Source organism: Psittacula echo, assembly GCF_963264785.1.
Source record: "Psittacula echo genome assembly, chromosome: 18".
Classification (NCBI taxonomy): domain Eukaryota; kingdom Metazoa; phylum Chordata; class Aves; order Psittaciformes; family Psittacidae; genus Psittacula; species Psittacula echo.
Window position 1 is genome coordinate 3976368 of NC_137754.1, and position 27582 is coordinate 4003949.

The window sequence follows — 27582 nt, forward strand, 5'->3', positions numbered from 1 at the left end:
GAGGCCATGAGTAAAGACTCATGGGGTTGTAAGAGGACAGTCAGGGGGAAAAGGCTCCCAAACAAGCTCCTGGCATGCCAAAGGGTGGTGGAAGGAGAAAAAGCAATCCTTCTCTGCTGGTGTCAGACCTAAACATCCCCAAACTTAAGGCAAGGCAGGTTCACAGACTGCGCTGCACATTGAAACTGAGGCGATGCTCAAGTCCTCCATCCCTACTGGAACTTGCTATGGTTTTTCCTCCACATCTCCTCTCAGTCTCCCTCACCCCTGATGCCCCTCTCTCCATATCTCTGTCAATCCACATTGCTCGACCCATTCATCCCCCTCCTATAGCTGTATCTTTCTCTTCGGGTTAGCGTCGCTAATGTCAGAATCATTCCATCTGACAAAGTCTGTGCTCATCCGCATCTCCCTTGTCTCCTTGAATCTCTGTCAAGGCCTTTTCCACATGTCTAAGCATTTTAATGACATATGGTGCTGGGACTTGGGGGAGGGAGCATCGCTCAAACGGGAGCAAAACAAAATAGTTTGCAACCAGGCAAAATGCAAGAGAAGGTCCTGGAAGAAAACTGGATGGTGAAGGTGGCATCTGAAGAAGATGCCTATGGAGAAAGTTGGTCCACCACCACAGCTCTTCTTCCAGCTCTCTCACAGCAGCTAGTTTCTTGACCAGAGGAAGCTGCACCTTTTTCTATAGCAGGAAAGGCTGATCCTGCTTTGCACCTCTATTCCAGCCCCCTACTTTGCAGACCCTGTGTGGCCACCAGCTGTAACGTTCCATACACAGATGTGCTGGCACATGGTGGAATGAAGGCACATCCCATCTCTTCCCAAATTCACAGTATCACAGTATGTTAGAGATTGGAAGGGACCTCAAAAGATCATCTAGTCCAATCCCCCTGCCAGAGCAGGAACACCTAAATAAGGTTACATAGGAATGTGTCCAGGCGGGTTTTGAATGTCTCCAGAGAAGGAGACTCCACAACCTCCCTGGGCAGCCTGTTCCAGTGTTCCGTCACCCTCACTGAGAAGAAGTTTCTTCTCAAGTTTAAGTGGAACCTCTTGTGTTCCAGTGTGCTTCATGCTCAAGTGAAGAATGCTCCCAATGTCACCTCAAACCCAGCACAAGCTTCTCCTCCTTGGTGCTGCAGACTTAAAACTACTTTTCTCAAAGAAGTCTTAGAAGACTTTCCAAAGCTTCCAGACAGCTAAGAAGCCCCGGAAGTCCCTTTAAGACACGGTATTCAGTGGAATCCTAGTGGATTTCTCCCTAAGTAATTGCGTTTTGCCTGGTTATAATCCTCTTGGATTTTAATTCTTCTTCAGCTGTCATAAACCAGTGAGAGATGAGGCAGGATGCTGGGATGATGGTTGCTACAATGAAGTGATCGTGTCTTAAAGGTGGTTCAGTAAGAAAGACTAGGGCACCAAAAGACAGAATAAGAAGAAAATAGACCTACATCCAAATTAACAGACACCCAGGCTGCCTGCTCCAAGACAGAGGCAACAGTGACACCAGCTTTTCAAAATCCTCCTCTCTTTAGGAGCTCTAATCCTATTGCAAGCCAGCTGAACTTCAGCTCCTAAGTGTTTTGGCAAATCCCACCTTGGGCAGATTAATAAGAAAGCTAGCAGCAGCACAAATCCTTCATGGCATCCCATTTTGGGTACCAAGGACTTCCAGCCATAGCTGCACAGCCCTCAAGGCTACTGCTGCCCAACAGGCTGCATGGGAAACAAAAGTTAGACAGGATACATCCTGCATGTAAGGATGGGTTATGCTTTTTCAGTTTTATTCAGCTTATTCTCTGTCCCTCATGTCTTCTTGAGGCTTGGGAAAGCTTCACAAGACTCTTCATCTACAAAAGCTGTGAATATGGTACACACAGTCCCAGCGTGGCTTTCACATTTAGAGAAACGCTTAAACAGAGACCCCAAAGTCAGAAGCAAGACGTTCGTGCTGCCTGGGTTCTTCATTCCGTATGACAAAGTTATATTAGAAGCAAATAAATCGGTAAGGAATGCTGGGCAAAGCCGTCATTTGTCAGATGACAAGAGGGAAGGATGAGGGCGTGCTCCAGGAATTCATCAAGGAAATCTGTTGGGCTGTACAACGGTTTAAGAAAGATGCTGAAGATACAGCAGCTTCCCTCTGGACTTAAACAATGAAATATAACACAACCCATCCCTTTAGCAACCAGTATCGCCTAGCACCTGGTTTCCCCATACCTGCTAGATATATTTTCCCATATCTGCTAATGCCAGGAAGCTGAAGGATCATGGCCAGTGCTTTCTGTCCTTCATACCTATAGCAGTCAGACTGACAACGGCTGTAGCCTGCAAACCCCAGAGCTTCCCAAGCCCTCTTTAATACAGCTATTTGCCTGCCTTTCTCTGGGGGGGAAGGAGAAGGGAATATATTCAGAGAGTGCTCAGTGCCGAACAAAGTTTGTTTGAACTAGACTTAAATCAACAGCAACAAGAGCAGCACTAAGCCAACCTCAAGCACTTGTGAAAACACTCTGCTTTAAATAGTGACTCTTCAAGCTTTAACGTCATGTAAAGCTCAAGAAGATTTTATGGGCCACTGAGAGCATCTAAAGCCTTGGCATCCCATTTGCAATCCAAACAGCTTTGCACCAGCAGGACTAAAGCAGCTTTGCAGTGTGGGTGTGATGTCCCAGAAGCAGGGCTGGAGTTGGTAGGATTTTCAACAAGGAGCCCTGCATCAGCCCCAACCCACCCATACCTATAGCAAACTGAGCTGGAAATCACCCCCACATCACCTTAAAGTGGTCATTTGGCTTGAAGAGAAGTCTGTAGCTTCCATACTGGGTGCAGAAGTACTCCTTTATCCTTTCTCAGCAGCCCACACGGATGCTATTCACATCTGTCACCAGCGCTGTCAGGGTCAAGGTACTGCACTGTGTTGGTCCAGGCAGGCACTTGGCATGCTCAAAATTCATTAAAGTCAAATACTCCTGAGACTTTCACACACAGAAAAGCAGATGAATGTGAGTGGTTCCGTGTGGTGCAGGCAGAGGGGTTTTAATGAAGGTATATTTACTCAGTAGAGCTGAAGGGCTGCGTCTTCACAGCAGGTCAGGGGCCGCTATGCAAATACTAATAAATACATTGCACTTTTCAAGCACGCTCTACCCAAGTGCTCTGCAAGTATAAACTGCACTAAAGCCTCACAGGATCTGGAAGGAACAAGGGAGAAAACAGGAACAGACACTTTGCCCATGACAGAAACACAGAAGCCGCTTGGGTGGAAAGCGCAGACATCTGATAGTACCAACAGCTTTCCCAGCTCCCCCTGAAAGCACTCTTCCATCCCTAACCTCACACTCAGTGCGGTTGGCAGCTTTCTAGAAACAGCAGCTCGGTATCGATTCAGAAAACAGAGTCATCTGTGGTTCATTACACCCAACAGATTTCATAAGGGATCCTGCCTGATGCCTCAGCTGCTTCTAAGCCAGCTAAACCTGGAAGATCTGGTGCTGGTATAAAATAGTAAAGATTCTTATGAAAACATCTCGTAGAGGACAAAAGCAACCACAGGGACAAGTTCACCAAGCCCACAGAGATTCCTGCATGATTAACTGCCTTTCCAGGAGGTCTCCTTGGGCTGGAAGGCAAGGTGCAGGGCAGCAAAGCATGCAAAGGGGAGGAGGATGGACAGAGCTGCCAGTCAGTTCAACACATCTAAAGAACAGAAGCAGCTGAGGACAACCCCATGCACTTCATGGAGAGGAACTGCTTCTGCCCTGTGAGACACTGGGGGGAAAAGAATAACAGAGGATGGCTACAGAGTAATATTACATGAAGATACAAAAGGAGGCAGCACCAAGGTCTCAGATTCACAAAGACTCCCACCGGGGTAGCCCTGAAGCTGTTTGTGCAGCTGTAACGTGCCCTGAGAGACACATGGGAGACTGAAGGAGCAGTGGAAGATGTCCCTGCCCATTGCAGGGGGTTGGAACTGGATGAGCTTTCATGTCCCTTGTAACCCAAACCAATCTGGGATTCTATGATACAGACAATATCTTACAGCTGCCTATGGAAGAAGCAACCCATGGATATAACCTGTGTGGAGCAGAGATTCACATGTCAAACAGCAGAGCCCTGAGCTGCCTGCTGGAGCCAGCATCGCTGTACTACCAAAGTACCAACTTAGTTTGAAATCAATAGTAAGATTTATTGATCCAGGAAGGAAATATCGACTGAGGAGAGAGCCCAGTCAATAGCAATCCCAACGGGTCATTGGTTTTGTAGGAGACTGGAAAAAAATTCCAATCTGAATATTGTTTCAGGGCAAAACTCTACACATGGTTATCAGAGCCCAGGAGCAAGCCTCACTATAATGCTGACATCCACAATGACCATCTCTGGGACAGCACATCATCACTGAGTGAATGAGAAGAAAAACCCTATCAGATCTTAACACTGACCTGTCTCTGACAGAGGACAAGCTGCTAACACACACTACCTTGAAAATCATAGCAAGAAATTTCAGCCTGCACAGTCAAGGCCAGATTCAGGCATGTAACTCAGTGATGGCAGGAGTTCAAGCACTTAAAATGTCTTTTGAAAGCACAGTAAAATCATGCTGTTCCATCCCTCTTGGAAATGGACTCCGCTGAATACCAAGGCCCTGAAAGGCAAGACTCAGTCAGGCTTTGCTTAACTGAGGCTTGGAGAGCTGGTTACAGCAGTTCCCCTTCATTTGCCAGTAAAATCACATCAGCTGCATAAACACACAAAGAAGGTGTTATTAGAAGGGCATTCTCAATATTGGGATAGGGGCTGAGGATAGATTCAACACCCCCTTTCTAAAGTTGAGAAGCCAGTGCCCAAGCTCCAATATTTTGGAAGCAGCAAAATGCCACCTTGAGCCCCACAAAGCATGGAAGTCTCTGGGACCAAGCTGCAGAAGTGTCATCCTGCAGCTCCAGGGAGTAAGCCACCTCTTCTGCACCTTACAATACAACAGGTCTGACCTAGGTTCACAGTTCTATAGGAAGGCCCTCCCCTAAATCTCCGTTTATTCCTTTACCAGCTTCCAAAGAACAAACAGCTCTTTCTGGCCCTTTGAAAAGGCTCAGGCAGTCCAATTCTGCCTTGGGATCTCACATCAAGGTCACCCCAAGGCAGTGAAGAGCTACAGACAGAGGTGGGAAGAGAGGTTTGAAGAGCCAGGGTTTTCCTTGTGGCATACAGGCCAAAGGCTGCCAGCACCCAGGGAAGTAACTGGCACAATATGACAGCCCTGCAGGAGGATAATTGGGCAGACAGTGCTGTGCAGATGAGCTAAAGTGTTTACTGGCTTTAATATTTAATTGTGCAAAATGAAGAGAAAGAAGCTGGGGGAATCAGAGCTGTAGATAGGGAAGCACATGCCTATCACGTGCTCCTATGCCTCTGTGCCAAACTAAGCACCTAAATGAGCCAAAGCACCAACCTCAAAAGCATGAGAGAGTTGGGATGTGCCCATCATGTTGCTGCTGCCAGGCTCCCTTCTGCTCTCCTCCCTGGCAAAGGAAGAAGTGCTCTCCCCTCTGCTTTGGGAGGGAGACAGAGCAGACAAAGGCATCACATGCAGCAGTCCTGAAGGCACATAAGTGATAATCTGGCAGGTATAAGGTCAGCTCTATGGGACCTGAGCTACCTCAACCACTCCATAGCCTCCATCCAACCTCATGTATAAGAAAACTATTGGCATCCACATCCTATAAAAACTCGTAAGTGTGACCCATGTGAGAAGGACTCCTTTCCCCTCTGCATCACACAGGAGAGTTTGGCTTTGTTAGGTAGAGCACCGCTCATTTGCAGAACAGCTTTTTCCATTCACAACAAAATGCCTTGCACTGACATTCCTTTGTTGGAACGCTTGGATGGAAGGATGCATACAAGCAGGTCCCCTCTACAACAAAAGCCCCAGCAGCTGACTCTGCTTAAAGTTGCTCCCCTGTTCCCAATAGGGCTTGCCACCACTATTTGTCTTTGGAGGCAGACTGGGAGAGCACAATCACTGTCAGACACTCTCAAACCATGCTATTCCTTTTCCAAATGGATACCAAAAATCAGCTCCAGTGAGCCACTGAAAAGCCCTACATCCCACCAAGGGAAAAGCCTGAACTATTGTGTGTCTAAAGCCGCTGTTTGTATTCTATCTCTGCATATGACCAAACGCAGCATGGAAATTAAAAGGAAGGCTGGCTCCATAAATATTGCAGTGTGAACAACACTGAGGTCTTTGCTGGATTAGCACCGCTAAAAGGAGCTGCAAAGCATCCAACTACACAAGTGAAAGATGTTAATAGAGCGGTCCCAGCGGAGAGGAAGGCTGTATATTACGTGGAGCTGCTTTCACATCCTGCAAAATGCACAGATTTAAATAACATTCCCCTTTCACACAGAATAAATCTCAGCCTTTTCACAAGGCAGCACAGGCCAACAACAGCCCACTCCAGCAGGCAGATGGCTTATGAGAGACATGGGTGATGGATTGAAGACCTGACATTTGTGTCCCTCGTTTGATGCACTGGTACCACATAGCCCCAGCAGATGAAGCTGGGCTCGGGCATGCCTTCATGATAATCCTCCTACCCACAGCACTCTTTAAATACAAAAAAAGGAAGGGTTAAGACAGACTTTTTTCTCTCCAACCTTTTAATTAAGCCATTAGTCTCTTCCCGCTTAACCCAGGAATGAGAGACCTGTCTTCACAGGAGCAAATGATTTCTCCAGAGTAATGAAGATGCATTATCATACAGGAAAAAAAAAAAAAAAAAAAAATCACTAGTTGCTATGTCCAGGACAATGTGATTGCTCAATCCACTAAAACAGATATTAACCCCTTCCCAGCACAAGTTTGGAAGGGCTGCATCCCAGCATACATGTGCAGAGAACCATCTCTTGTTCAGAAGACCTTGACCACTGCAGATATCTTATTTGAACTGTTTTGCAAGCAAACCTTTGCTCACTTTGCCTTTAAGACACCACAGTAGATCTCAGGAGGATTTTCTCCAAGGGCTTTACAGTAGCAATAAAGGGCCTGGGGGGTTTCTCATCACGTTGACAAGGCTCCAAATATCCCAGTAAGGATGCATCAGGCTGCTTTCTGGTCCTAGGAGGACTCAAGCTCTTAACATTGAGGGAATCGATGGGCAACATGACCAACAGCAGGGAAAGGATTTGGTGACACAGTGTATCACTGGCTCACACCAAAGAGACCTCTTTTTATTGAGAGAACTCATTGCAAAGCAGGTAGCAGGGACTGGCACCTTGGGTTTGGGTTCCCTACTACCCCCAAACCTCAAGGCTAGCTGCCAAATACTGTTCACCTGCAACTTATCTAATCAGGATGATCCAGCTCACAATTTCCCCTCTTCATCGCCCCCAGGATGACTAAGAATAAGATTTAGTCATCTAAGTAGGGACCCATTAGTTTTTCAAATATATAATTTCAGTACTTCTCACCTACCAAGACACCCATTAGAAAAGTGACTCATTAGCTCTTCCCCCTGCATCTTTGGCATCAATACTTCCAAAACAGAGATGTGGGTCAACTGATGCTATTCATGAACTCCTGTCCAACCCATTCAGTGGTTCAGGCTGAAAGGAGGGGAAGTGGGTGTCAGAAGTCAAAGTGCTTTGTTTAGACATTTTCCCGTCTACATGCAACATTCAGACTTCTTTCTCCCCCCCAAGACATCTCTGAAGTTAATTTACTTTAAAAAAGGGGGGTGGAAGTCTGAACAAAGCACATATCATATCAGATGAAATGTTTTATTTGACCTGAAACAAATATTTTCAGTTAACCCAATATAGCTTCGGGTTTTCAGTTCAGAGAGACAAGGAAGGGAAGAATAATCCATTACAGAGCTCCGCACACAGCCTGTTCTGTAACTGTTGTCAAAGACTGCAGCTTATATCAATATTAAAATACTGCCTTAGCAATTTATGAACATTATCTGGAAAGCTAAGGCACAGATTAGCAGAGATGAAGCAAGTTACCCAAGATAATGCACTTTGACGTTAATATCTTCCTATTGTTCAGTTTGACTTAAATATAGATTTACCCTGGAAAAAAATGGAGGGAAGCTTGATAGGTTACATGGGTTTGAGATGATTCCCGGGAATGTCTTGGTGGGCAAGAACATCTCTGTGCCAAAGATGCTGCCTAGATAATTCTTTACGTGAAGAATGTGATACTTTACTGCTTTGGACAAGATGTAAAGCCGATGACCTCCAAAACTATGAGACAACCTGGTGTGGCTGCCAGGGGGTTATATACACACACAAAGGGTGCTGAGCTTCAGGACAACCAGCAGTTTGCAGCTACACAAGGTACATTCACCATCACACCAGCAATGCAGCAAGTGGGTACCACAACTTAGTTTCAGGCTCTGGGGATGCATAAGGCAGCTGCTTTAGTTAAATGCAAACTAGCAATCTCTGCCTTCACATCTGACAATTGCCATGTGATTTCTGTCTCATTAAGCTCTGAAATGTAAAACAAATGGGATTTATGTGGCTGCTGTTTGGCATTCGCTTGCACAGTGTCAAGTCTTGCCTTTAATGGCTCTTCAGTCTCGTCACTGTCTTGAGATCATTTCTGTTTGGCTTCTAAGCTAACACAATACCTGATGGTTTCCCACCTCAGGCTGGAATACAATGTGGGGAACAGACATGGAGTAGCTTTATCAAGCTAACCCTCCTGTTTCCTCCTCTACAAGGTTGTAATATTAGCTAGTATGGATCTCTGCTTCAGGCTTTATGCCTCAGCTCTAAGTTTTGGGTACCCAACTTCGGTCATCTTAAAAGGCATGACATCTACTCCAAGTATTAGGCATTAAAGGTGGCTTGAAACACCATGAATTAGGCACCCAGAGGCAGAAGCATCACCAAGCTATTATGGCTGTTGGATCCTCCAGCCTAGCATAACCACCCAAGGATGCTCAAGGAGTCAAAAGCAGGACAATGGTACAACTCCAGCTCCCCATGTCCCACCCCACTGCCCTGCCACAAGGCCACCCTATCACCACATGGAATATTGTCAACTCAGGCACAAACCCTCTTGCAAGCAGCACAGTGAGTGTGTGAGAAATTGTAATGCCAGTGGCACAAAGTGGCACAGAAGGAGAGGTGTTATGGAGAGCTGCAAAACCAGGGAGAAACACAAGAACAAAACATGAGGAAAGCACAAAGCTGGACACTGTTCAGCACAGCCCGACTCTGCAAGCAAAGGCGCAGAACCTCATACAAAAGCAAGAGCTCCCACTGATGCCATTGTTGCACTTGCAGAGCAGAGATTTCCCTGGAAGAAAAGCAGCCCCTGTGACTCTTATTTATCGCCATGCAAACATCTTCCTCCTCGCCTTTTGTTGGTGCAACATCGACCACGTGCGTCTCCAGCCAGCGAAAGCAAAGCTACCAGCAGGATCAAGGAAGGCTGAGATTAATCTGGTTTCACATAGATAAAAAACTACCCTCGCACAATCAGTTTTAAAATTAATATTAAAGTTGTAAGTCACCTTTGACTATATTAAAATATAAACCGGAGCATACAATAAGCCCCAAATAAGCCCCACTGGCAGGCAGAACGGCTCCCTTATCAACCTCAAACATCCCCTGTAAAATAATAACTGGAAGCCAGACTGCTCTGAGAGAAACTGGCTCTCCTGGGGCAGCACGATGTGACCCAATTCCTGCTGCCATCTCAGAAGCGTTCTCTTGGCCGTTTTTCAGCAATGAACTCAGCTGCAGCAGAAGTCATCTGGGGAGGGAGAGCTGGCATGGAAAGACTTGAGCATTAAGCTATACCCTGGGTGGATCTGCTGGAGAGACGGCACAGGGAGCAAGAATGCAAAGGGACACGGTGCTGCAATTCAGTGAAGCATTTGGGCTTTGGTGCCTTTTTATCCTCCCTAGTAATGACACAGAATTTTGGGTGGTTTTCTCCCAGCCCTTGGCTTCCTCTTCTCTATCTGATACTTCTTCAACATTTCCAAACTTCCTTCTCTATTGCTGACTTTGAAAGAGGCTGAGAGGCTCCTGTTGAGGGAAAACAGCATGGGAGGACGACAGCAGGATTGATGGGCATCACAGCCCAAGCCCATATGCAACGTTCCAAGGTCATCTACTGAGACACCAGAAATAACAGCCCCATGGTGAAGGGTCACGAACTGATGAGGAACGCAGGAAGCTGCAGCCAGCAGGTACCCACATCACCCTGAGCACTACTGCAGTCAAGGAGAGAACAGAGGCACACTGATTATCTTGCCTACGGACCACTGCATTCAGCATCAAGTGGTTTGTGCTGGCTATAACCAGCTCTAAGTGATCCCACTTCACTATGTGGCAAGTCCATATCTAAACCCAGTTAGCACCAGTATAACCTAACCTTAAAGAGGCATCTCTAGTTAGTTAAGGCAGGATGAAACCATCCTTTGATCTAGATAGTTGCCTCCACAAGGGCTCAAAAGGTCCGAGACAAAAGCTGCTGGAGCAGAAACCATCAGCTCCAACCAGTTATACACAAGGGGAAATGGGTCTTGGGGAACAAGCAAGGGTTCTTGTGCTCCCAGAAAGCTCCCACTAACACAAGCTGCTTTCCAGCAGGCTGCTGCCTGCTTGAAAGGACTCCAAATAAATAAATAAAGCCACTGCTCATTAGGATGCAAATCTATTCAAGCCCCCATTTCAATCTGAATTCCAGGCATACTGTCAGAGTGCAAAATGCAAATGATACAAATGCACCCATATGAGGAACAAGCAAGAAGTCTGCACAAAGGGATTAGGACCAGGCTACTTCCCTCTGAAGACTGCAGTGCTGGGAAGGGGCTGTTGTCAGGGAGCATCCTTTAACGGTCACTGGTCATGCAGCACTGAGCTTTGCCGACAAACTGCTTTTTAAAAGGCTCTGTGAGTCTGGCTTCAGCTGCTGGAGCGACAAACCCAGCCAAGAAGAGTTACAGCCTCAGCACTCATAGCCAAGGACCCCCCTCAAGGGATCAGCACTCATTCAGATTGGCCCTAGGAGACCAGAGATGTCCCCCTTGATGCTTCTCCAGCAGCCCCCAAAAGGCAGCACTAGCCAAGCATCTCTCCAGCATCAGCCGCTTCATCTACTGAGCCATAGCTACAGGCCGGGAAAGTCAGCTCAGGGCAACAATATGGGTCTCAAGCAGCAGAGACCACCAGGGTTACCACCTCTTGGTAACAAGGGAGGTGATGCTTCCCCAGTCTTAAAAGGCTTAACCTCTCCTTCCGCCAGGGCTTCAGCTGGGAAAGGTCTGCAAAGTAAGGAAGGAAAACCAGCAGCCCAGCTTGGAAGCTCCTTAGCAGACTAAGGTCAGATGAAGAGAATCCCAATGCACCAGGTTTTAACTGAGCAAGCCTCTGCGCTCTGTTTTAACACAAGCCCCACATCCTTTCGCTTGGCTTCCCAGCCCCACAGCATGGGAGATCCTGCCCCTAGTGAGACACAAAGCTTGGGCAGTGCAGATGGGAAATGTGCAGTTGCTTCCCCCTCCTATGTGTGCGAAATCCTCAACCCACAATTTACCTTATTACATTTTCATTTTAAAGTAAATATCTGTTTTCAATTAGTACTTACCGTGAGGGGCATGCATCACTGAGAACACTTATTTCTCTTCCTTTCATTATTAGATTAGAAGTCGCTCAAGTTTAACTACATTTAACAGCAGCAGAGTCGTAACTGCTCTGCAGACACTAATCCACTTCCCACCTCCACCACCAATAACACAAATCTCAGGGCCAGCTCTCCAAATCAAGGTGCTGGCACCTGAACCTGCTGCAGCCCTGACCAACCTCTCCGAGCCTGCCCATCAATTCCCTGCGCATCCTGCCTCCCGGCTGTTAAAATCCCATTGCTTCCCCTTCACAAGATCTCTCAGTTCTATCCATCAAGCAAGGAGGTTCACACGGATTTCCCCAAGGTGAAGGTGAATAAAACCTGAAGCAGAGACTTGCCCAACACCACAAGCATGAGGGATCACACCATGCCCAGTGTTCCACCTACTCCTTCATTCCCATTGGATGACAGATAAGCATGTCACTTGGCTAGCCAATATTTTCCCCCACATCTTCCAAATGCATCCCAGCCTCCTCATCTTCATCCCAATCAGGGAAGCCCTTCGTGAGATCATCCCTCAAGCACACGCAGGAGCTGCCTGCTCAGCCCTCTGCTAGAGCACTCGTAAGCATAATAGTACTATTATACTTTGCTCATTATGCCTCATTTTTATTACATGGCCTCATTAAGTTCCAAAGCCTCTGTAATTTAACTGCATCCCTTCGTCTCCGCACAGGGGCTCCAGCTGCGTTTGTCGTCAATCACGATTAAAAACACAGGTCAGAAATTACTATTATGCCCATTACTGCCCATCAATCTCTTCAATTGCCTCCTAGGTCCTTCCTTTACCTGCTCAATGCACCAGGGTCAGATGAAAATCATTGGCACCTTTATAATCTTTCCATATTTTCCAATAATTATGGGCCGATTAAAATTAAGAAGGGTGCTTCTGAAGAGGAGCAAGTGAGGCACATGCTGGCACACACTGTCCTTGTGGTGTACAGCAGAACAGGTAATAAAATCACACAAGCCAACCAAGAGAAATAAACTGTGTGTTCAACAAAATGTAATTGTATCAAACCTACCACAAGGTGCTTTATGGATACATACCAGATTATTGCTGGTTTACAATTAAATACACTGTGACAAACTGGCATTATGGCATATTCAGAGGCCTGGACAAAGGCAAAAAGAGATCCACATCCCATTTCTAACCCCCGAGAAGGATAAGCAGCAATCAATAGCCATATATATCCTACAACAGCTTCCCAGCATCCCTTCATCCACCGGAACAGTGGTACTCACCCTCCTTTGTGAACAAAACCAACCCTTCCTGAACTCAGTGTCAAAATTGCAAGTATCAAAACACTGTCTTTTGGAAAGTCCATTTCAGAGTTTGATCCATAATTCCTGGCTGTTTCCTGCTCCAGAAAAGTTTCCAAAGATCAACTTTTCTTCCTGGTTACAAAGAAGATGCTTCCACTGGGGCAGCAACACTGATCTGCTGAAGTCAGCAGCACCTTGCACAGGTTAAAGAGCACTGCACACAGTTCTGTGTGTGCTTGGGAGAAAGCCAGACCATGAGATGAAACCTATGTGTCACAGAAAGAAATCACTAGGCTGGATGAAAAGATTGCTACAGCCACCACTGTATAGACATTGTGAAGGGACATCAGCTACCTGACAACTGCCTAAAGTCCTTTTTGTCCTTGATAAGGGATGTTTCACCCTTCTGCTCTTTCTTCTCCGAATGTGTACTAATTCCTAGGGAAAATGTGCTTTGCTTGGATAGCACTTTCCCCTTCCAGTTTGCTTCCATCCCAGAAAGGATTAAAAAGGCAAATTTGGGAGATCACAGGTAACACATAAAGAGCTGCTGGGAGATGCTGGACAAGTGCAGCAGATACCACACCGATGCCATGGAGATGCAATGCCTGGAGAAGAAGGAAGATGAGAAGCACCAGTTCTAAAAGAAAAGGCAGCCTTAGGAGGAGTTCAGCATCCAAGCGTGGCAATCAATGCCCTGGCAGCTGCCTTTCTAGCCAGCCCTTTTGATAGACAAGAGCTTTGAAGATTTCAAAAGGCACCATGTTTCATAGTTTATCACAAGTGTCCATCTAAAACCAACATTATCCTTTTAAGCATGACCAGAGCAAGGGAAATCTTCACTAACTGTTCCTGCTGCAGGAGATGCACACACAAGAGGCAAAGAGAAAAGCAAGATTCCTTGGACCTAACAAACCCATGCAGGACCCTGACAAACACCCAGCCCAACTATCATCACTGCTATCATCACTGATCTGTCAGGTGACAGCATCTACACTGGTTTGGCCTTGAGAGCAAAAGGAATTCTGCTCTCCCACAAAGTCCCCCCTCTGCCCTATCTCAAGTGTACATCATCAGAGTTGACACCCCCGTCCCTATGCTGCAACCCAGTTGAAGCGGAATGAATGCTTTCCAAGGGGTGGCAGGCAACAGAGACAGGTATCACCTCTTAGAAAGCTTCTTACGTTTACTGTCAGGAGCAAACCCACCCCAGACAGCAGGGGAAAAGCAGCCACATGCAATGATGTCCATCCAAATGATCAAGCCACAGATGCAAAGTGCACATCCTAACCAAACAAAGGCATTCAGTAAGTCTTATACCTCACCAAAGCAAGAGCACATTGCGTTATCCAGGATGTAGTGCTGGGTCAGGACAGCTTCAGGCACACAGGGGCTGAACTGGACTGCAGAGGTTATCTCAGCTGCACCTCAGAATTTAGTTGAGGCACATAAAGGCTATGGGACAGCAGGGCTGGAGGTGTTTCCCTTGGTCTTTAGTGGGAAAGCTCATAAGCAATGGATAAACAGCAGTGTTGTCTCCCAGGTACAGAAAGACAACACCTGTCTTGAAGTGACCTGGCAATTCCCATCATTATAAAGGCAAATAAAGGTAATCACAAGGAATCTACCAGCAAGTCAAGCTTCAGCTCAGACAGGAGTTAATTTACAGCCACTCAAAACTTTGATATCTTAAAAGCTTTTCAGACTCTGGACAAGATGAGGAATAAGCATAGACAGTGTCAGACTGTGATCAGGAGGACAACACACTGCAAACAGCTGTGCCTAAATTTAGCATCTGTTGGTTCTGTTTCTTCAACACTTGCGGGTGGGGGGGGGTGGCCCCATCACTCCCAGCTTATTAAAGGCACAGCCAGGAGGAATAGAGGAGCGTTAAACCACATTTCAGGGATTAGGAAAGAATTATTTACTACGAAGGTGCTGAGGCGCTGGCACAGGGTGCCCAGAGAAGCTGTGGCTGCCCCATCCCTGGCAGTGTCCAAGGCCAGGTTGGACACAGGGGCTTGAAGCAAGCTGCTCCAGTGGAAGGGGTCCCTGCCCATGGAAGGAGTTGGAACTGGATGAGCTTTATGTTCTCTTCCAACCCAAACCAATCTGGGATTCCATGATTAGCTTGTGGAAAAGGTTATAGAAGAACATAGCAAGGCATCCTCTACCAAAGCCATCCATTCTCTGCTGCTGCAGGATACTCCATGTTCTGCAAGGACATGCAAGGGGTTCATCACCTCTGTGCACAGCACTGTCACGCTTATGAATGTTAACACTGGGTCACAACCCCACATCCCTCTCCTACACCCTCACCCTTCCTCCTTTTCCAGCCAGCCCATGGCACTTGCACTGCTGTGATGTGCTCCCTGGCAGGGTCACCTTGGGATCTGCATTGTTGCTTGGCGATGGGTCCAGCCACACAGTGGGGTAACCACTGCTCCTCAGGAGAGGGGTGGGAATTCAGAAGCCCCCCAACTCTTCTCCTTACCCCAACCTCTCCACAGCATAGGAAGGGGAACAGCCTTGGTTGAACCCCCCCACTTAAGGCTGATGCTCCCGCAGAGCTGGAGCCCACCAGGTCACCTTGCCCTGCTCCAAAGGAGCCCAGCACCGGTCGGATCGGGCTGCTCAGCTCATGTAAGCGCTGCTGCTGCCACCGCCAGGCTGAACAGACAAAGTGAGGATAATAACTGCATTAGCTCTGCCAGATGACCTGGTTTGAGATCCAGAATACTCGGGTGTTCCTTCCTCTGTGCACCCCAGTGCATCCCTACTCTAGTCTGAATTATCGAGACACCCCGCATGCCCACAAGCTGTTTTGTTCAGCGCTGTAAATGCGCAGCCTAATGAGGCAAGAGCCACAGTTAGCTCTGGCTGCAAAAGCCTCTGACTGCTGGAACACAACTGGGATGCTCTGCTTAAGTCACCTGAAACAGCAATGGCCAGTCATTAGACTACACACTCTGCAGGATAACAAGGCCGCCCAGACCAACATTAGAGGAGCTGATCAGGCTCATCTGACTCTAACGATTTTGTCTACAGTTATTTTGGTGCAGCTGGGAACAAGTGGCTGCAGTCAGCTGCTTGCCAGCTGGGGAGAAAGCAGCAGTTTCGCATCATTGGAAATGGAAACGCATCCAGCTCAGCCCCCTGCCATGCTCCCAGGTTCTCTCCACTTGCTGGCAGACAGCATCCAGCAACACTTCAGGGTGAGTGGTAAAGATGCAAAGAGAGGGGTGGTGGAGAGCAGGGTTTTCCTGCAGATACAGCTTGAGGAGAGGATTTGAGCCCCTCTGACAATCAAGCAGCACCTTGTCTTACTGGCTGGATTTAGATCCCTTTACAGAAGCCAGATGCCCTTGCCTGCTTGGCAGAGACACACTCTCGTTCACACAGCTGAAGGCAGAGCAGCCAACAGTGACCATCTCCATCATCCACCTTCACACGCACAAGCCTTGCCAGCACGGACCAATGTCACTCTTTCATGAATCTTGAAGCTGCAGGCAAGCTCAGGACCGACAGCCAGCTCTCAAAGCACATCACGTTCCTCACCACAAACCAGGAGATGGCCAAGCCTCACCCTTTGGCCTTGCCAGCTGCAGCCAAGCAACTCCTAGTTTGCACTAGAAAAGCACAGAGGTAGATCCATCGAGCCAAAGAAAGAGCAGACCTGTTAGTCTGCAAGGAAGGTCCATGCATCCCTTGGTACCCCATCCCATCAGCTGTAAGGTGCTCTCGCACCCCATCTCCACACCCCCTGAGGATCCAGGTACCTTCATCCAAAGGGTTCCCCTCCATCCCATGTTCTCCACAGAGACTTGGCAAAATCCTTCCTGTTGTCACTGCCATGCTGGCCGTTATGCAAGTTCGGCTGTCTTAACTCGCTACTGAGCATACAAGTGGGGCTGACATTTATTTAATCCTCCCAGCAATGTTGACTGTGTACTTACTGAAACACCTCATGCTTATGGAAGACATTTGTTTCCAAGCAGCTTATGCTAAATTGCAGTGATATAAAGGAAACACTTATCCAATATTGACATTTACTGACTGGCAGCATACAGCTTGAATACTCATTTATACCAGGGAGGAGCTGAGAAGGATTCAGGCCCTCCATTTCTGATCTTTTAATGAGCTAGGCAATATTAAGTCAATGAGTGAATACCTGCCCAAAATGCAAGGTGGGACTCCAAACCCAAGGGCTTCTCCCACTCAATCCCTGCTTGAGGAGGGGAATAAAGTAATATTGGACCCACAGCATAATGCTTTGATCCTTCATCCAAAAGGAATTTGGAGGAAGTTCATCCCCTTTAACTTCTGGTGCGTATTTTATGTGTAATTAGCAAGGCTCCCCTCGCTTGCAGCATGCATCCTGCTGGGCTCTATAAAAACCCATTATCGAACATTTCATGATTCTATGATCTTCTGCATTTCCCCTCCCACAGAGACAGGGCTGCCCACCCAAAAGGCTCCTGAGCTTTGCTGCAGCCTGCGAGCAGGCAGGGTGCGAACACACATGGCTTTGCCCCATGCCATATTGAAAATGACAACAACAGACCCAAGAACATCAATTCACTAGCACTTAAGAGGTGAATTAGCCACCATCTGACCACATACATATCAAAGCAGCACAGCAATTCCACCAAACACAGAGTCATTGGAAACAAAAGAAAGCATCTATTACCCTACTTGAAAGCCTGACATGTTTGCATCAACGGTTAATGAGCAGCAGTTATGGCAAAGCCCTCAAAAACCAATCTCATCCTGCCCAAAAAGCAGCAGACCAAAAGCTCGCTGTAGCTTCTGTTTGCAATCGGGGGCGGTGAATGAACACATTAAGACAAGATCTTATCCCGAAGTTAGCATCTGAATTTAACAATGCGAGTGTTCCACCTCCTACTTCTATAGCATGTGACATTGAGAGAGGCTGGAAGCCCAGAGCCCATCGCTAAGAGGTACACTCAAAGCACATTTAGATTTTAAGCTGTTTAATGCAATTTAGCAAAAGGAAGAGCCACAAGTGACAGCCAAGTGACCTGCAGCTCCTTCTGCTCCGCTTTGGAAGCTGCTGCCACCAGGGAAAGGCAAACACTTGAGCATGGGTCCTGCCAGCCAGGCGATGGATAAACAGGCTCGACTGTACTCAAAAGGCAGACTGAACCAGGACATCTGTTGGGCCACAGTTTCCAAGGCCAGAACCCAGCATTTGCTCTGTCCTACCACAATGCACAGCTCAGAAATGACTGTTTTCCTCTGCTTCGAGTGGTTTGGAGTACACATGCTCCCTGAGGTGCAGGAAATAGACACCCGGTTTTGAGCAGCATCAGTATCCTGCTTCTCCAACCCTTGCCTGGAAAACACAGCCTGGAGTTTTAACTTCAGCTCTTCCCAGCCAAGAGAGAAGAAATCCCACACGTTTCCTGGCATGCTGGAAATTAATACAGCAGGCAAATGGATTCACACCCCTCCTGCAAGAGCTGGGACAAGTGCCAGCCCTCAAGGCAGGGCAAGCCACCTCAAAAACTCACAACCGCCTTAAATCTCAGCAAACAAGAGACTGATTTATAACCAATTTGCTTCACTACCTATTGATTTATTAAATAAGCTCGTACTATAGCTCTGCCTCTCTCTTTGGCTAGAGGTAGCTCTCGATGAAGTCAAAGACTTGCATTGCTCAGTTAGGGCCTTCAGCAATTGTTGTTATAAATTTACTTGTCTTTCAAATAAATACCATTTTAAAAAGCTGTTTAATCCTGCTGGAAGGATGCTGGGAGGGATGTAAAGCCAGTTCTCCAGCAGCATTTTCCTAAGTCCTCTCTGCCCAGAGCTGCTAAAGAGCTGAAAGCCAGGAGCATCACAAACTTGCAAAACCCATCATTTAATCCAAGGTTTGAAGTGAACCACACTCTCCATCACATTCCTGCTCCTAGGAAAACAGTTTATTCAAAGCCCTTGATCTTCAGCCAACACACAACCTAAGGGGCACATTGGCCTCTCTTCTTTATTTACAGCTATAAAAGAAAGAAGAGCATTGAGCTTTTTTATTCTAACATATGCAGTCCAGCTACAGAGACTAGGAGCTGGTGACATGCAGTGCTGGTAACCTGATAGGGATTTCTGCTCTGCTTGGAGTCCCCTAAAACAACAGAGAAACACAAAGTCATTGACATCTTCTGTGCTGAGCACAAACTGCCCAGGGACCCCAGCCTTACATTGGAAGGGAGGGAGCCAGGAGGGATGCAGAGTTAGCATCAGGGCAGGTGCTTCTCCTCACTTTCCTCCCTCTGGCAAAGGGCATTTGAACATCAACCACAGCTCCTCCCTCTTGTTCCTTTCAAATAACAAACCTCACAAGAAAACCCATCTGAGCAAAGGCACCTGCAGCCCTCACTGTAGGAAGCACGGCCTGAAGATGGGCAAACATGCAGAAATAGGAATTTCATTACCACAGATGTGGAAGGAGGCAATCCTGCACTGGTCCTCCAGGATAGCACAACACCAGCTCTAACTTGAGGCTGATTTCAGCTTCCCTCACATACAGCCTGGTTGTGAACTGCATGCCCCTGCCAAACCCCCAGGTTCCCACCAGCAGCACCTCCCATCTCCACATAGCACCCTTCCAAACCATTACTATCGTCTACCCAACCATCTTTAGGTGCAACTTTGTGCTGATAGCACTCCTCCTTAATTTTTAAACCCCATTAACACTTGCTCACATTGCAGCATCAGATGAGCTTCTTGTCCTTCCCAAACAGCTCCCCAGTGCTGGGATTCACCTCCTGGGTTCAGGAAGCACGTTTCTCCTGCAAAGCTACCCTCCTCTCCCACATGACAGGAGGAATTATCTTTCAAGAGGGATTACAACCACAGGTTTCCAGGCTTCTCATTAGCAAGAATTAATTCTCATTCATTCATGGCTGCCAGACCCACAAATGCCCCTTGCACCTTAAAAGAGAAGTCACCAGCCCTTGTACACACATCTCTGTAAACTTGAATTTTTGCTCCCTGACACCCACTAGCCTCCTCAGAGATGCTCAAATCCCCATCTCCGGGTCTTAACCCCTGTTAGTGGGTGGAACTGGCCTGGTTTCTCCCATCAGCATGATTTCCCCCTTCTCTACCTTACAAGCCACTGGGAAGTTGAGGCACTGCTTCTAATAATGGGCACCTCTGACAGAAGATTGCAAAGCATTTGCTTCCAGGGAGGAACCAAGTGAACTGTGAAGGAGAAAAACATACCCTGCAACAACCAGAGAACTTGGTATTTGTCACCCTGAGGGAAAGCAAACATGCCTTTGGAAAGAGAGCCCCAGACAGGCAGAAATCTTCCCATCCAAGGTAAAGCTCAGATCCTGCCAAATTCATCTAGTTACAGCACAGGCCAGGAAGAGGAAGGAGATGGTTACAGATACACCTTCAGCAGTGCTCCTTCCCACTTTCCCCAGTTGCTTCCAGCATCACCCAGTTTGGCTCACACTGGAACAGAGCAAGGAGGGATAAGCTATTCCCCAGGCAGGCAGTTCTGTGGCAGCATCGATTTCTTCCCACCAAGGGGCACCACACATCTAGTCTCTGCAGGAGTCAAATTGTGCTGCGACTTTATCTCACCTTCCACCCAAGCTGTGGCCCTGACAGCTTCCCTCCTGACAGGGGGACAGCGAGCAGTACCAGGGGAGAGCCAGCCCTCAAGAGGAAACACCGACCCTATCGACTTTGAGACAGAAAAAACACAGGCTGCTTCAGACCGTTTGCAAGGGCGAAAGACAGAGGATGCTCAGGGGAAGGCAATTTGTTCTTCCTCGGAAGCACAGAAGTCAGCTGCAAAGCAGATCCTCCTGCTATGCTGAGCGATGCCTGTGTGCACCCAGATAGGGAGCAACAAGCAACTTCCTCCTGCAAGCGCAGCCAAGAGCCCAGGTTTCCATCTGCATCTGGTAGAAAATCCCTTCCTGGTGAGGTTTTGTGTAAGGCAGCTTTGATTTTAAACTACTGCCCAGACCGCAGAGCCCAGGCAAGGTTTTCAGCAGAGGTGATCCTCCCATCCCTGCTGGCCACCGCTCAGAGGGATTTAAGTCCTGCCTGCCTTATTATGGCAAATCCCTTCGAGCCACTTCAGTGCTGCAGGCAAGGAAACAGCAGCCCTGCCTGCTCCTTGCCTATAGAAAGGAGCTACTGAAACTCCTGCTGGGCAGGGTCAAGTGATTTCAGTTGTTTCTTCAAGTGAGTTTTGGCCCAGCAGCTCCCTCCAGAGTAAGGCATGACTGCCCTCATAACACAGAACTCATCCCATCCCCACAGCCTACCAGTCCTTACAAGCTGAAAGAGAAGGCCACCACATCTGGACACTCCAAAACAACCACAGCAGCTACTTCAGGGGAGGCAAACACTACATACACTGGAAAAATAAGCTCCAGTTCCCACATCCAGGCCTTTTCTCCCCCAAAGTACCATGTGGTCTAAGGCATCCTTTGCATTAAATCCTATTAGGGTCCATTTGCACGGTTTCACCCCAAAGCGGAAAGCCACAACGCTGCCAACAGCCCCTTTCTCCTGCACTGCGAGCAGCAGCTCCATAGCAATCAATGCATTTGGTTCATCCTGCGGGAATAAACAGCCAAAAACCACTCTGCAAGACACTCTCTGCGCCTCATAACCTGGCATGAATAAGCAAGGTACCAGATGCACACTCCTGACGGTACAGACAGGGGAGACAAACCAGCAGAGCTCAGGCTATGTGCAGCAGAGCCAAGGAGCAGCTTTCGAGCACAAGCACTATTAAAAAGTGCATTAGCCCTTATTAAGAATAATGGCTGCAAAAGGGAGGAAGGGAGGGGAAAAAGAAACAAATCCCCACACACACAAAGTTACTCAGCTCCGCTAGCAAACTGCCATTTGACCTGCAGGGAGCTGAGGGATCCATGGGAGCAGGGAGGGATGCAAGAAGGCCAACATCAGCTTCCACATCGTGTCTACCCCTGGACCGGCAGATGCCCTGCTGTAACAGGGAGAGTTCGGATTTGTTCAGCCAGAAACCCACACTGAAGGCACAGTGGGTTTCTTTTGTGCAGAAGCAAAGGCGAATGCAAACACAGCTTTCTCCCTGAAGGAATATTAGTACATGCAGAGAGAAGGAAAGGGAAAAGGGGAAGGGAGGGCAGCGTGGGAGCCGAGTATCACATCCGAGCACAGGGAAAGAAGAGGGAAGGACAACCAGGAGAGCAGCCACCTCTAAGCACAGCGTCCCTGCTCAGGGAATAGGGCGAAACACAGCGTATGGTGGGGGCCGTTCAGCAATAATGTCTGGCTAAGCAAAAAACCAGCTGCCCGTTGAGAAGCACTGCTCTCTCCAAAACTTTTATCCTTCATTTAATCAACAGATGGACTAGCTGCGTGGGTTTGGGTTTGGTTTTCCCCCCTTCTTTAATTTTAAAGCAACCCCAAGCCATACCCTCACAAAAGCTGCCTTCGGGACCACGGCGGCGCGGCGCAGATGGTGCTTGACACCATGGGGATGGGCAGCAGATAGGCGAAAGCTTGGGGCTGGCTGTAGCTCAGCATCCTCCACAGGTGACAAATAACCCAGGGACCAGGCACACAGCACCGCGGCAAACACAGCCTCCCAGAACACCCCCCCACTCCCTAAATCCATCTTTGTTTCTCATCAAGGCGGGGGGAGAAAAGCAGCGAATGAAGTTGCAGGGTACATTCCCACGCTCCTGCCCCAGCTCCCACGCTGCTGGGGAGAGGGGGACCCGGTGTGACCCCCCCCAGTAACCGCAGGGGCTCCCCACCTCCCTTCGGAGGGGGATTCAAAGCAACTCTCTCCCCCTTTCCAAGCTTCCTAGGAGCAAATCGGCCCCTGCCCCAGCTCTGGAATCGCAGGAGGTCTGGAGCCAGCCTCCCCCCTCCCCGAAATTCAGCATCCACGAAGGAACGGGGCGTCAATGGGGAAAGCGGGGCGCGGGCGGGGGGGGCTGTTGCTGAGCAAAGCCATGTTTACACACAAACACGATCTAATTAACGGAGCTGGAACAGAAAGAACTCACTTGCATGCTAAAGATTTATCCTTTTTTAAAGAAGGAAAAGATAAGCTGTCTCGCCATGAAAACTCTGCAATCCTCCGCTCTTCCCCCACCTTTTTAACCCCTTATGCAAGGGGCAAAAAGCAGAATTACCACCACCACCCTCCCCATCACCACCAACAGACCCCCGAAACAGGAGGACTCCCCCAGCTCCTCCAGTCCGCCCCGCTCGGAAACTCAAGTGCGGCGCCGGGTCCTACCGTGGCTCAGGAGGAAGCATCCGAGGAAGAGGAGGAGGAGGTCTGCCTGGAAAGCGCTCATTCCTCAGGGTGGGCTCGGGGGGCTCCGGGAAGGGGTAATGCTGTTGATTGATGGGGGGGGGGGGTCAGGCCGCCGCCGCCGCCCGCCGGCTCCGCTCGCCCGGCTCCATCGCCGCCGCCCCCCCCCAGCTCCTCCCCCGGCAGCGCTGCCTTGACTGGCGGAGCGAGCCTCGCCGCGCTGCCTGCCTTTTGAGGGGGGGGGAAGAGAGAAAAGGGGAGGGAGAAACGGCAGCAAAGTGATGGTTAAAGGGGGAGTAACTTACGCGCAGCCGGGGGACGGCGCACGACAGCCCGGCATGGGATGCGCGGGGAGGGGGAGCTTCAGACTGGGCTAAGGGGGGTCCTTTATGCACCCCGCAGTGCTGCTTCTACCCCAACAGGGCACCTGAATACCTTCCCCTTCGATGTATAAACGTTTTGAGGGGTCGCCTGGAGGGCAGACGGGCTCTCCCGCAGCTCTCTGGGATCTGGAGGTATGAAGTGCACGTAAAATACACACACAGACACCTCTGTAATAAGTTACAACCTCACAGCCGGCAGCCTCATACAGGTCATGAATGGGGAAAAGGCGGTGGAGGGAGTCTGAGCTCCCCATTTGCAGCCTGACCCCCTAGGAGTGGGCTTAGAGGCACCCCGACCTCCAAAGATAATCCCCCCCCAAAGCCAGGAGTGGAAAATGAAACTAAAACCACTAAAATATACCCCAAAATAAAGTGCGTTTTTCTGGGGGGGATGAAACCCTTTCAAAGCAAGGGTGCAGGGAAGAGGAAGAAGATGAAAAGGAAAGGATTTCTTTCCTTTAATCACCATTTTTGAGCTTATGGGGATTGCTCTTTCTCTCCCTTTAATTTCATTTTTGCCCAGCGAGAGGTTAGGGACAGAGCAGAAGGGCTTCAAAATAAAACCAAAGCAATAAAAGCAGCACTTACCATCACACTGCACAGCCACCAAGGCCTGAGACTCCCTCACCTCCACCCTAGAGCCCAAAAGGGCAGGTGGGGCCCCTTAGTGAACTTATGACCCTGAGCATGTCGAAGTAATTACAGCTGTGGACTCTAATTACTCACTGCTGTGTGAAAGGTGAGCCTTTGAGGGGATTGCTAGTGCTCTCCATGTTGTACTAAAGTGTCTGCATGTGGATATGTGCTCTGGTTTTGGGGTTACTTGCCCTGGTTTAGCTAAGCAGGGCTAACTCTCCCAAGTGCAGTTGTGCTAATGAGCTAAACCGATGCCGGTTGGGTTAAACCTGCCTTAGGAGCAGCAGTGAACTGAGATTTATTGATTGAAGCACAAGTGTCTCAGGCTGGTGCGTGCATGCTTCACTCGCTGCGGAGCAGCAGTCGCCCTGGAAATGAAAAGATCTTTTATTAGTATTATTATTATTTTTAGCTTGCATCCCTAAGGGAATAAAGCTTATTTGATTTTTTTTGGCCATGCATGTTGGGTTTTCCCACCCCTGCCTGCTTGAGTACCTGTCATCATAGAATCATAGGATGGTTTGGGTTGGGCAGGACCTTAAAGCTCATTCAGTTCCAACCCCTAGGCCACCTTCCACTAGACCAGGTTGTTCCAAGCCCTTGCAGCATCTCCATGGCCTCCTCTGGACTCGCTCCGACAGCGCCATGTCCCTCTTGTGTTGCCCCAGAGCTGGATCAGGACTAGCAGGGGAGGGGTCTCCCCATTGCACAGCAGAGGGGGTGAAACCCCTCCATGACCTCATGCTCTGAGGATGCAGCCTAGGATGCAGCTGGATTTCTGTGTCTACCCAGCAAGGCAGGACTGGGGAGAGGTTACAGGTGGTTTCTTTGCTCTGGCAGCAGCACTGATTTAAATGCATGTTGAATAAAATGCTCAGTGCCTGATTTCAGTGGGAATTAGATTTCTAAATAATCCGGCGACTTTCCCCATTGTGTTTGAGTTTATTCTGCAGAAGGTTGTTTGCTTGCAGACTGGGGGTGCTGCTGTGTATTAAGGCTGCTACACAACTAAGGCTTTTCTGTGAAGCTTCAAAACACCATTAACATTTTCATAGCGATTTATTTTCCCCCTTACAAAGAGTATTACTTCTCGCCTGCATTAAAACCAGCACAATTTCCAACTTCCAGGAAAAGAGAATATTTTTCTCTCTTCCTTTTTTTTTTTTCTTCTCTCTCTCTCCTTCCCAGTGAAAACATTTCAGCTGGAAAATTCTCATCATTGTAATACTGACCTTTGCAAAGGGCTTTAAATCCTTGAATGAAAGTAGCATGTAAGTGCAAAGTTTTATTAACTGATTACCTTTGTGGTTTCGACTCCATTGCTAGTCAAATTTGATTTAGAAGACCAGGCATGTTAAAAGAACCAGGTTTCTGACATAATTTGGGCTCGCTGCAGCTCTGAGCATCATCCTGAAAGCCTCCCTTCCCTTTACCTGCACGACCACGTTATTCCAGGCGACAGAATCAAGCGCAAACTGATTATTAAATGCTCTTTTTTTGGGTATCTCATTTAAATCTGCCATGCTTTGCTGAAGGAAATGAATCATTCCAATTAAAAAAGCTGAGAAAATCACGGAGCTGGGGGAAATGGCCTTTAGGGAGGAATATTAAGCTGATGCTGTGCAGACCTACCCTTGTCGATGGGTTTCTGTTTGGCAGTGGGAACCCCACGCTGGGTCCCTTTGCATCCTTCTGCTTCCAGACCCTGATGTAGTGGGATCACAACTTTATCTCCCCATGTAATCTGGGGTCTTCCTGCATCATTTGGGGGTTGGAAACCGGCTCCATGCTATGTTTAATAGGAAAGAGCAATGCTAAAGGCTGGGAAGCCCAGATGATCAACCTCTTCCTTGCTGAAATTCCGGGAGGATGAACAAGGCATCTTTCCCTTATTTTTCCCCTTGTTTTTTGCTATATATTTCTGGTATTCCACATTGACAAGTGCAATAGATATGAAACATCTCAACAATGAAAGCAAATCCATCCTGCGTGCCTTTGACTCTCTTACTTCCAGGCTATTTACCCAGAAGTGCAAGAAACAAAATGTTCAGAAATGCTGCAGCAAAATGAGGGGAAAAGAAGAAAGAATAATATAAACCATGTAAGGAACTTGATATAAATGAAGCAATATTGACAGAAAGTGACAGAAAGCAGCAGGACAGCAGCAACTCAGATTCATTTCATTCTTGTGTGCTACAAAGCTAAGCCAAGCACCTTATAGAGGGATACAGAGGAACATAATCACACATTCCTCTGGTTTATAAAATCATAGAATCATAGAATCATGGAATCTTTCCCTTGTTGTTTATAAATACAGATGACAAGTGAAAGCTGTGCAGAATCCTGCCATAGAAACACTGAGCTGGGAACTCAGAGCCTGCTCCTGCTCTTGCTGCAGAGCTTTCCCCATGGTCTTTGGGAAATTCAGCCCATGGTGCCTCAGTTTCCCCCTCAGCAAGGTGCTGCTCACCTTTCTTGACTATTCGAATCATAGAATCATAGAATCACAGACTGGTTTGGGATGAAAATGACCTTGAAGCTCATCTTCCAGGAATGGGGCAGCCACAGCTTCTCTGGGCACCCTGTGCCTGAACCTCACTACCGTCATAGAGAAGATCTTATGCGTAAGAGCTCATCTCAATCTCCCCTCTGGCAGGTTAAAGCCATTCCCCCTTGGCCTCTCCCTACAGGCCCTCCTCCAAAGCCCCTCTCCAGCTTTCTTGTCAGCCGAATTTAGGTATTGGAACACTGCTATCAAGCCCATTTGCAAGACAAATGCTTCAAAGCATGAGCTGTCTCCAAATTGCAAAGCAAAATGATTGGGATGATGGGGTGGAGGAGACTGATCACCACTTTCCTGAGATGCTTCTTGAGGGGGGGAATAAAACATGGGGAGACCTTTCCATTTGGCAACAGGTAGGCATGGCCACCACTGCTTTTCCACACAGAACTGAAGGCAGCTGCCTCCAAAGAGCCCCCAGCTATGCCAGCCCCTGCACTGGGGACACGAGGGGGATTGAATTGCCACACTCCAGCTATGGCACTGCCTTGGTTTTCAATGCACGCCCAGCCAAAACAGTGCCAGCCCCTTCGCACTTCTCCCACCAGACCCTCTCTGAAAGCAACCCAGGCAAAGGCCAGGGAAGCAGATTTATGCCTGAGCTCTTTTTTCTCCTTGTCTCCTTTTTCTCCCAGCCCTATGGACAGCTGCCAAAAACCCTCAGCTTGTGGCACTTGATAAAGCTCTTGTACAGCAGGTCTGGGAGCAATACGGACCTAGAAGCAGCAATAGGGGGAGAAAGGCAGTGTGGCCTTGAGGGGTAAAA

General features: G+C 48.2%; 1 protein-coding gene across 1 annotated transcript in view; it reads right to left on the reverse strand.

Annotated features, from left to right (window-relative positions):
* Nucleotides 1-23280, reverse strand: part of KIRREL3 (kirre like nephrin family adhesion molecule 3) — a gene marked incomplete at both ends in the record, with an annotated part of 271688 nt that extends 248408 nt beyond the window's left edge. Inside the window, one exon of the mRNA XM_080631735.1 lies at nt 23220-23280. Coding sequence (XP_080487861.1) covers nt 23220-23280 — 61 coding nt within the window. The remainder of the gene's footprint in view (nt 1-23219) is intronic.
* Nucleotides 23281-27582: the final 4302 nt, after the last annotated feature.